This window comes from Telmatherina bonti (assembly GCF_933228915.1).
Source record: "Telmatherina bonti genome assembly, chromosome: 10".
Taxonomy (NCBI): Eukaryota; Metazoa; Chordata; class Actinopteri; order Atheriniformes; family Telmatherinidae; genus Telmatherina; species Telmatherina bonti.
Window position 1 is genome coordinate 24552369 of NC_136628.1, and position 11332 is coordinate 24563700.

At 38.5% G+C, this 11332-nt stretch overlaps 2 protein-coding genes across 2 annotated transcripts in view; both read right to left on the reverse strand.

The window, feature by feature from the left end:
* Positions 1-3869: 3869 nt before the first annotated feature.
* hinfp (histone H4 transcription factor) lies at positions 3870-8328 on the reverse strand. The gene is made up of 9 exons (XM_079248152.1): positions 7911-8328; positions 7503-7729; positions 7281-7392; positions 7004-7156; positions 6824-6901; positions 6288-6408; positions 6077-6215; positions 4682-4806; positions 3870-4602 (listed from the first exon to the last, which is right to left on the reverse strand). The coding sequence occupies exons 1-9, from the start codon at positions 8062-8064 to the stop codon at positions 4218-4220; spliced, it is 1494 nt and encodes a 497-aa protein (XP_079104278.1). The 5' UTR covers positions 8065-8328; the 3' UTR covers positions 3870-4217.
* Positions 8329-9032: 704 nt separating this feature from the next.
* Positions 9033-11332, reverse strand: part of dpagt1 (dolichyl-phosphate (UDP-N-acetylglucosamine) N-acetylglucosaminephosphotransferase 1 (GlcNAc-1-P transferase)) — a 3839-nt gene continuing 1539 nt past the window's right edge. Inside the window, exons 5-9 of the mRNA XM_079248222.1 lie at positions 11169-11253; positions 10878-11066; positions 10674-10761; positions 9919-10074; positions 9033-9823 (exon numbers count right to left, since the gene is read on the reverse strand). Coding sequence (XP_079104348.1) covers positions 9758-9823; positions 9919-10074; positions 10674-10761; positions 10878-11066; positions 11169-11253 — 584 coding nt within the window. The 3' untranslated portion in view covers positions 9033-9757. The remainder of the gene's footprint in view (positions 9824-9918; positions 10075-10673; positions 10762-10877; positions 11067-11168; positions 11254-11332) is intronic.

Consider the following 11332-nt stretch of genomic DNA (forward strand, 5'->3'; position numbering starts at 1 on the left):
TGCCGGTCAGACTGTCTGTGGAGAATGACTTGTCCAACATGACTCCTGAGTCTTATTCCAGCCATGTGGTGGAGGGGGGTGTGCTGCTGGGAGTTCTGAGGAGACTGCAGGAAACAGAACAAGACTTTAAGTAAGATCCCACACAACATTCCTTCATGTCATTTTATATTCTAATAGGAGAGAGGTTTTTTTGTGTTTTTTTTTTTTTTTTTTTTTTTTTTTTACAGATAATGACCCATTTTTGCTCTTAAACACACTCCTAGAAATAGATGGCCTAACTCTGTGTTGCCAGGTTCACAGTGACGGAGGACCCAGACTTTGGTCCTTTTCTGGAGAGTGTGAATGGAGTTGCTGGAGACGAGAATGAGAACACGTACTGGGAGCTCCTAACTGAAAGCTCTGGAGAGTACACCAGACTGAATGTGGGTGAGTATCTTCCCCAGAGTTACAGCACAAAATATCTGAGGCAGACTTAATGAGTTCTAATGAGGCAAGTAAATTGATTTTTCCTTTCACTTGATGCTTCAGCTTGTTGTTTAGTGATGATTATCAATTTGTTTGATTGTTGTACATCTACTTTTTAGATATGGCTCAAGCAGGATTACTGCACAATTATAGTATGTTTATTATAGAAGTAATACACACTTCTTTGGCTTCTGGAGACAAGAACGGTTCAGAAAGTACAAACACAAAGATCAGCATCTCATGTCCTCTTATCACAGGAATTGGCTGCTACATACCTAAAGCAGATGAGCACATCATCCTGAGGTTCAGTAAGTGGACCCCCAATGATAACGAGTGATCAGCAACAACTCTTATCAGGTGTGAAGAAGAATCAAGCTTAATTTTTCCTCTAATATTAATTTAAGTGGATTATATGTTGTTGGAAGTACACAGACGTACAACAGCGACATCTAGTGGTTATCACAATCAATGTCATATCCCAAAATGCAACCAATATCTCTCTCCTCTTGGTATGCCTACAAATAATCAAAGATTAACACTTGTTATGTTGCATGTAAAATGTTATTTTATAACTTTTTTTCTAAGTGAATGTTGTTAATAATAATCTGTAAAAGTGCTGAACTTTGGTGATTAAACTGTACGCATCAGACACGCCAGTGGTATTTTTGTTCATTTAATTCTTTAAATGCACAAACATCAATCAAAATGGATTAAATTAGTCTACAATAGAAAATTATATAAAAAAATAAATATTTTACTTTACAAAAAAGAGAAACATTTTTCTCAACAACCAATAAAACAGTAAACATACAACAGAATCTATTCCCAGTGTTTGTTGATGAAGTCTACAACACTCTGATCCCTAAACAGAGATTCGCTCTTTGTAACAAGATTAAGGTTTCAGCTCCTTTCTGGACAGATGGACTGAAAGGAGCAGTGAAGCTGAGATCCTACTTACTCTGATTTCACTTTTCTGTTTCAGTCTCCTGACCTTCTCTTCTTTTCTCTAAGACACAAGTATTTCCAGACATAAATTGCTAGTAGAATATTAATATTAAAATTCCTTTAATTCCTCTTTTTTGTGACCCTTATCTCCATAGATCACATTTACTCAATAATTCCACAGCTATTGACGAACAAATATTTGAGCCTCTGCCTCTGACATCAACTATAGTACGTACAATTTATACAGAATAAATACACTAGAAATCAGTGGGTAGATGTTGGCTTGAGTGGGCTGGACAGCTGAAGTTTATGTCCTAAAAAACAGTTTTTTCTTTACCAATTTGTCCTGTTGATAAAGGAAGGAGAAACAGTCTGTTTCATCTTTGTCTGAAGTCTCTCTGCAGTGTAGGCATCTTTTTTTGTCTTTCATCCTGCAGATGCTATAAAAAAAATAAAATAGTTTTCAAATAATCATAACTAAATTTATGTTCAGCGCAATATTGTCTAATTTGCCAATCACAAAGCCTGACAGTTTGGCGGGAAAGCTACTCACCACATGATAAAGCACAGTCACAAATGCAAGGTGCACACTGTGCGAAGAACCGCTTCCAGCCGGTCTCTTTCTTCTTACAGTTGTCTATCCGACTGCAACCTTGTTTGGGTGGGCCGAAGTAGCTCTTAAATGTGCAAGTGGAGTTGCAGGTCCCATTCAGTTCCCTCTCGCTGATTTCAATGCGTCCCCTCTGACACATCCCTAAACAAGCAAGGGAGCAAAGGGTTAAAATGCCGTAAAAGCTTTTTTTCCCCCATTGAGATCAGTGTTTACTCACGGAGGCAGATGGGTTTTGGAGTCCAGAGGCCATTAGCTTGGCATGATCTAATAGGGTTTCCAACTAGCATGAAGCCAGAGCGACAGGTGTACCTCACCACAGAGCCCACCCACCAGTCATTACCATGCACTACTCCGTTATAGTCCACATCAGGCTTCCCACAGTTCACTGGCACATAAAGGAAAGAGAAGGCAAAGCATGGCATTAAGCTTTGTTACAGTAGTGACCAGAGTTTCTCTGTATGAGCAGGTCCATCTAAATTTACCTCTGCACAAAGACTTGTGGCCAATCCAGCAGCAGCTAGAGTTTCCACAGCGATCTCTAATCAGCTCCTGGTGCTGAGCTTTACAGCCTCCAATGCAAATAGGTGCTGATCCAGACCAGTAAGTGTTGTCATCGGACTCCGATGGGGGAATCCATTCTGTTTCACCTGCATTAAAATACATCCTTGCTTTCATTTCCTCTAGAAGCAGATACAGTCTATAACATATGCAGACATTTCTTAAATATAATCTCTGTCAAAAAGATAGTTATTCTAGTTTGAATCTATACTAATGGCTTTCACAATGTATTGGGCATAAATCATGAGCCAAAACAGGATTGTACTGTGAAGAAGAGTTCTTACCACTAACTTCCAGCTCTGAATTCCACTCAGGCAACTGAGAAATCCCTCTCTGGAAGGACCCAAACAAGAGCAGCAGCACCACATTCAACGTCATGGCACCGCACCCATCTTCTGATGCCATTACTCTTTGCAGAAAATGTGCAATTGCATGTAAGCCGTGATCACCAACATTACCCTCGACAACATGAAATCAACAGAATGAAGCCAGATGAAACGTTCCCACGAGAAGTGCATTGGATGAGGAATGAGGAAGCAGTGCATTGGAAGAACACTTAAACTAAGCTCTGAGCGCTGCATAATCTTCTACCCAGCTAATGCTGTACTGTGTCATGCTGTGACTGGTCTCAAGGCTTTCACAAAGCTTTGTCATGAATTAAGTCACTTGATAAGGATTTAAAAAAGGATCAGAGCACAAAACAGGGGATGAGGACAATATATCATCCCAGTATCAAGTTCTGAGAAGGCTCAGTGGTGTGATGGTTTTTACAGCTCATATTTTCAGCAGCTTACAAAGAATTAAAAGTTTTTGTCTAAGATGTGTCAGGTTTTTTTTGTAGTTGCTTGCAATTAAATCTACTGTTTTTATTTGTCCCAAGTGAAATGATTTCAAGTAAATCACATATAATGTGAAAACAGCAAGAATAATCACTAGTTCTGTCGTGACATTGATTACTACAGAGCTGCAGTGGAGCGTTTTCAACCAGCAGAGGGCGCCATTGTGCAGGTTAGCGAATATTCTTGTGTCATGCGCATGAGCTCACTAGTTACAAAACATAAATCCCATACATCAGAGTGTAGGGCTTCTTTTGTATGTAGACTTGCCCAAATTATAAGCGCATAAACTAGTCTGAAGTATTTTAACATTGTTGAAGAAAACTACATTTACTTTTCAATATACAACATCTCCCAAAAGAAAAAAAAAAAATCATACCACTATCTTAGAAAGAGAAAAACTTCAAAAAGTTTATTTAATTTCTCAACTGAGCATAACTTCCCAAGCGGGTGAGAAGAGTCTTCATAGCTGGACTCCATACATTTGCTTTAACAATGTTTAAATTCACTCCCTTCTTGTGATTCTATGCTTAAGATTTAAAGGTTATAGCTGAAGTATTTCTGAAACTGAGTAATGCTGGACTCGTTTGCGGTACATCTCAGATCACAATGGAGAAAATATTCTAAAAATACTGGCTAATGGGAAAATCATTAGCAAATTAAATTCACAAAAACAGTTTTATTACCTAACATAGGCTTATGGTTAAATGCTCAATAAAAGCTAAAAAAGTTCCACAAGTATCTCAATACATGAACCAAATATATGAAAAACTGTGTAGCTGATTGGAGAACTTCCTGATTCACACATTTGGTCTGTCCACCTGCATTCCTTGTTGCTGAACGCCACCCTGGAGTTGCAGTATGACGGGGTCTTCTCCTGCTTGTGATAAACCTCCTGTGAGGACATAGAGCACGCCGTCTTCCTGATCACCTTCCTCAGTGTTCACAGTCAGCGCCTCAGTCCTCTGCTCCTCCAGAAGCACCCCTTTCAGTTCTACCTGAACATCTGAAGAAGCAGCTGCTGCGCATTCTTCCTCCAGCTCCTCACCCTCAGGTTGATCACTATCATCATCGTCATCATCCACTTGCCTCTTTTGTCTTTCCCTCATCAGCTGCTCTGTCAGTTCCACACTCTCATAACGAATTAGCTGCAGTCGCATGAAACCATCTTCGTGTTCTTTGTACCTGACAAGGTGATAAAATTCCATCAGTGGAAGAAATCAATATCAATGGTTCCTGTATTTTACATAAAAGGAGGGTTTACCTGAACCTGGGGTGTCCGGAGGGCCATTTAAATTGATGCTTTTTGTGCAGATGGACAGTGAGGCTGTTGCCGCGGGTGAAACACTGGCCACACACATGGCATTTGTAGCGAGCTAGAAAAGTTCCCTAATGACAAAAAAATTTATATATCAGAACTATAAATATGTAACTTTTTTTAAATGAGTTCTTTTTAAAAAATAGAAAATTATTTTTCAAATAATAAATACAAACATGAATACCAAACAATTAAATGAAGAGCAGAAAGAAAAATCATATACAATCTGACCCTCTCACACAAATCATTCATTAAGACATGTAACGATATCAAAACTAAAAGCAAAACAAAACAAAAAAAAAAAACCCAAAAAACAGCTGCAATCCAAGATCCCACTAATTCCCAACAGATACTTTCTTTTTATACTTTAACTTTTACAGTTGTCACATCAGCACAAATCCAATGGATTTTCATGTTATATTTATCATAAAATAACTTTTAAAAAAACACAATATGTCACGCTGTTTCTTTCGTTTCCTAATCTAGATCATTCCAATAACTAACTCAAAACACAGAAACGCATCACTCTAAACACTTTTGTTCTGAGTCTTGTTTTTTTTTTTTTTTTTTAAAGGGTTTTTCTTCTTGGTTTTTTTTTTCTCTCACATCCTTCATGTCAGGGGTGGGCAACGAGCTACAGTCCTACAAGTGTGGGAGTTTCCCTGTTGCAACACGCCTGACACACATCAGACTTAATTAGCAGACGTGTGCAGAGCTTGACATCAAACTCTGTACAAGTCTGCTAATTGCCCATTGATTTGAGTCAGGTTTGTTGCAGCAGGGAAACTCCTAACTCTAACTCAATGCAGGACTGTGGCCTTTGAGTACCGGACTTGCACATCCCTGATATAGTTGTAAGCCCGGTCCTCTCGGGCCACGGTCCTGCAAATGTTCAGACTTTTCCTGCTGCAGCACACCTGATACACAGACTGAATCAACAGGTGTGTTGCAGCAGGGAAACTATGAACATTTGCAGGACTGTGGGCCTAGAGGATCAGAGTTGCCCGCCCCTAAACTGGATTGTTGGAATTTAAATCACTGTAACTTTGCAAATAATGGACTCGGTAACTGAAAACTGCTAAATGAAAACTTAAATAATGCATGTTTTACATGTTGCTCCCCATATTTCAATGCAATAAATAATACACAAAAAAAAAAGAATTAAAACATTTATGTTCCAGTAAATGCTTTACTTTGTGTGGCACAGCAAATGTTTTTGCTTTTTTAAAATTTTTATACCATTAATCTGTTACTTTTATATGTTTTACCTCATATTATTTTATTTTTATGTCATTTATCAGCATTAAATGAGCGCTCTAGTTGGCCTGTTTTAAGGGTCACCTCATGCTCTTTTTTGTGATGAATCTTCATGGTGCCAAGAGTACGAGAGGTGAAGCCACACCCAGGAACATTGCAATGGAATGCTGGATCACTGCTGTGGGTGTCCAGGTGTTTACGAAGGTCAGCTAGATTCTTACAGCTGCAAATACAGAAAACTTCAGTGTGTGATTCATGCAGGCTTTTACTGCTAAAGCCACGGAACATGTTATACCTGTATTCACAGTATTCACAGCTGTACGGTTTCTCATTACTGTGGCGGAACTTGATGTGACTGCGTAGTGAAGAAGGTGACGGGCACGTCATGTCACACAGCGGGCATTTGTAATGACTCACTGTTTAAACATAAAACAAACAAACAATTGTTAGGATTACACAAAACTATATATCTGCTAATAATGAAGAGTCAATTCTTCTACACACTTAAAACAAAGTTAATCACACGGACAACTAAAAGTAACATCATGCATTTGTGTAATTTTCACACACTTGCTCGAAAAAGCAAAAACCTTTTCTGGCGAGCTGATCCAAACATCAGGTGCTACTGTAACATTCAGTAAGTTATTAAAAAGAACTTAAAGCAAAAAATACATTCTTTTCAATCGTTTATTTAAGATACTTTAAATATTCATGGAAAATTGCAACTAAATGTTCCCAGTACACATCAAGAACAATGAGACAAATAGGCTTAAGGTCACCCAGATCCTGTGGAAATATGTGTTATACAGCAACGATGGAGATTAAACCAACCATGGGTCCTCATGTGATCTCTCAGCAGCCTTTCTGTTGCAAAACGTTTGGAGCAGTGGGAACACTGGAATCTCTGGCCTAATACAAACAAATACATAAAGACAAAAACAGCTTGTTTTTATGTTTGAATTTGCAGAAGTTGCAGTCTTTTTGCATTCCTGTTATTTTAACATAGTTTACCATCCATCGCGCTCTGTCGTATTATGTGGTCGAAGAATTTAGTGTTATTGGCATACATCCCCCCACAGCCTGGACATGCCACCACCTTCTCCTGGGTGTGGCTGCGTAGGTGCTCCCGCAACTTAGGACGCCCTTTGGCAGTGGCTTCACAGTCTTCAGAATGACAGACAGAACTTAAGACTCAACAATTCAATATTTTATGTACTTCCTTTAAAAAAAAAAAAAGATGCCTTTGTTATTGTCATTTTTTGCTCTCTGATCTTGAGATGTTAAATACCTTTCCATCCACAGCGTATTGGAATCTCACAGTCTCCCGTTGGTATGTCTATAGACAAACTATGCATCTCCACATGGCGGTAGAACCACTCTGGGTTTTCATATGGTGGTTGCTTTGACATCAACAACAGAAGGAAAAAAAACAAGATATATTTTTAGTTGTAGGAAACTGCAAAAGGTAGATCACCAAATTATCTATTCTGACAGTGAGCACCAGGCTTACCTCACATTCATCCCAAAGGCAGATGAAATTGTCTGGAATTTCAGGGATGATGTTGCGGCTGTTGTAGGCGATGGAGCAGCTGCCAAGATCTGGCTGTGCATCAAGGACCTGCTGGCCCAACTGCTTTAGCTTAGTGTGGTAACAGTGAAAGAGCAGGTGCCGTCTTAGCTCTGCAGACCCCTCCACAGAGCAGAAACCACAGTCTCTCCACAGACAGTTTTGCTCCCCTTCAACACAAAAGCAAAGACAATGAATCAATAGGCGCCACTCCTTTTCCTCATCAGCACCAAGTGCCCAGTGTCTCATTCACCAAAAAGAATAGACTTTACACATCTAGCTGCAGAGGCTTTGAAACAAATTACTACCTGACATTTTGTAGAAACAATGACAAAGTAGACCTGAACTCACCTTCTGCCTCTTCGTCGTCCTCCATGTTCAAACCAGTCATATGGTCTTCTGCGTGTTTGCAAAAGTTTTCCATTTGGCTGAACGACTCTTGACACTGACCCCATTCACACTCTAATTTAAGTGTTTTCTTTTGTACACGTCTGTTTGGAGGCATCTTTCAGAGCCAGAATTTACTAAATGAGGTGTATTTTACTTTCAGACAACACATACAGTCGTTATCTCTCATCTGCTGGGCGCTAGCTAGCTAAACGGGGCATGTACGTGTCTCAGAGGACGTCCTGAACTCCACCTGGATGAACAAAATATACCGGACTGCCTACAAACTTCGTAAGATGTTTGATACACTGGTAAAATAACACGTACTGCTTGGAGGATAACATCAAACTTGTTGATTATTATTCACCAGAACGCGCGTTGCCTGTACTATAATGTCCCCCTTGAAACAAAACGTAAATAAAGAGTTCCGTGACGTATTCCCTCTGACGCACATTTTAAACCCATTTATTTATCACTTTACTATATTAATTATTGATAACATAAAATTATGCTGAAATGTTTTCCAGAGCTCAAATATGGAATATTTTATTTGAAATATTTTTTGGCTTAAACATAAAGTTTTATTCATAAAATAGGATGCTGTGCAATGTAGCGTAAATTATTTTAGATTTTTCTCATTTTTTTCCCCCCATATAGTCACAGACAATAAATTAAGAAGCTGTTACAAATTAAATAACATACAAAATAAAATAAAATTCAGGTAAGATCTCCCTTTTGAGATGTCAGTTCAATATGAATTTATGAGATTGTATCCAATTTATTTGGAACATCTTCAGAGGTTTCTTGAAATTGACTCATTGGACACAAATTATTTACCCACTATAAGAAAAAGCTTGTGACTGTAGCACCTTTACATTTGTCCATAAGTATGAATGACCTCGCACTTGGTACAAATAATCTCAACAGCACAACTGCATTTAGATAATTTCAAAATTTATTTAACAATTTTTACACTTAATCTCAAGAACAGTGTCTCACCTGTAGTTACATTCTGTAAGAAGAGTCCAAAGCCACCTGTGTTCACAAGGTCTGCTGAACTCATTCTTAATGGTCAGGACACCCTTCACCCACCTTTGTAATGATCCAAACACTACCATCTCTGATTCCCCTCTAGTTACCCTTTCCCACCCAATTCCCTGACAGCTCTTAGGTTGATTATAGCCTCCTTTTCTGTCAAATCAACATGACCATTCTGTGTGATGTTATTTTTAGGTACAAGAAAAAAACGAACAAAAAAGATCTTTACATTCTCACCTGCATGGATTAGTATTCATGCGAGAGGGACTGAATCGATTCTGTCTGAGCTCTTTCTGGGTCAACAACAGACCCATGTAATGCACCATTATATCAATAAGTTACCTTTTGTTTTACATACATTTTTTTTTTTTTATTTAGGCATTCACAAATCTAATTTCAAATTGTAACAAATTTAGAAGACCTTTAGCCAAAGAGATTTAGTGCATTGAGGAAAACTCACTCTTCTCACTGAAAAAGAAGTACAAAAATAAACTTTAATGATGGATGCTTAAGATTCAAAGACCAGTTTGCAGTTCCTGCCTCACAGCTGAAACTCAGTCCTGCTGTTGATGTCAGACCATTCGCCATTTAAATTATCCAGTTTTTTAACATTACACTGGGTCTTTTTTTGTAGCTTGAGCCAGAGGCAGAAAAAGAATAGTGAGGCAATGGGGGTCTATTAAACAGCTGATGGACAACAAGCTCATAAAATAGTTCCATAAGATTATGAGGTTTTCTCAGTCGGCTTCCTCAACTCTGTCCTTGAGAGCCGTTTAGACGTCGTAGAAGAGGCGCACCAGATGGTAACGGATTCCAAAAGCCACAACACTGCCCATTACCTGCGTTAAAAACATAGAAATAACCAGCAAAGCGAACATTACTAAATAACTGACACTTTTTGATCATATTCAGATTCAGCAGATGCTTTGTATACCTGTATCATGAGCATGATGGCAGTGAGAGTTCTCTCATGGATGGGTCCCAGTAGTTTCAGAACCAGATTTATTAATGTCATGTTGTTGCACTCAATAAAATCGTCATCTCCTTCCTGGCCGCGTCGCACCTCCAGCAGCTTAAACAATTCTGCAACCTGTTGGGGACCAGAGCCATTACTTTTATTAACCAGTGAACCCAGCAACAGTGTTACCACAGGCCTCTATCATGCATATGTATAACTGATATAACATATCACTATATATAATGTTTAATAAGATATTTCTGTTTTTTCAAGTGTTGATAATTAAGTGAAGCATAATGACAACTTCATCTAATTCTGAGACGGTTACATAAAGCCAAAAACTGCTCTTTGTTATCATTTAAGGTTTTATTAGATTGGTTTTATCCGATTTTCATGAATAAATATAAAATGCTACTTCTTGTGGGGATTCAGTAGTTGGATGCCATACTTTATCTTTGCTATGATGTGCAAAATGTGCACACAGCGTACAAGCAAATGTGTATTACGTGAAAACCAAATAACCGACAATGCCTTTGTGAGTGAAGTAGAGCAGAAACAATCTGCTTAGTCATCCAAAGCAATTAGCAGTAATATTCCCATCCATTTTCTCAATTATTTTATGTCCATGTTGTTGCTTTGAGGACAACTTGCCAAAAAAAACTAGTTGCGTGCATCTCTACCACAACACTAACAGGATATTCAAAAAGTAATATGCGGAAGGAGAACTTTACCTTCAGAATGATGTGCCCCAATTTTGAGAGGTCTTTTATTTTGAATTTTGAGTAGCTCATCCCCAGTTTGCCCGTGTCTGGATTTAGTCTTCACATTTGTTAATCGTAGTTGATGAAATAAACAGTTAAACAGAAAAATTGAAGATTAAATAAGCATAAATAATTACTGGAAACAACAAAATGAGTTTATAGTCATTATTTTACCTGGGGAGTCGGTGCCTGGGACAGGGGATAATGTGAAAAAGTTGAGGCAAAGAGTAGACAAAGTTAACCACTTGAGGAATGAAGAAAAGCAGCATTGTTTTGCTGAAGTGTCCCAAGATTCCAACTACAGCAAAGGTCATCCCGGCAAAGTAGCAGAAAGTGTCTCCCACAAACACAGAGGAGGGATACCTGTTGCAAAACGGGTTTCAAACAAAGAGATTACAGCTGCATGGGATTACCACATCCATCAACATTTTCATATAACTGCTCTGGGAAAAAGGATAAACTCACCAGTTGTGGTAAAAAAGTGCTAATGTGGTGAAGAAGAACGGTATCATGAAGTAGAGGGAGAAAACATGGTCGTCGCGGTAATCTCCTGTTAGTTATGAATGCAAAATATGAATGTAAAACATGCTAAAGTATGAACAATGTATCACTACAAACTGAAATATTCT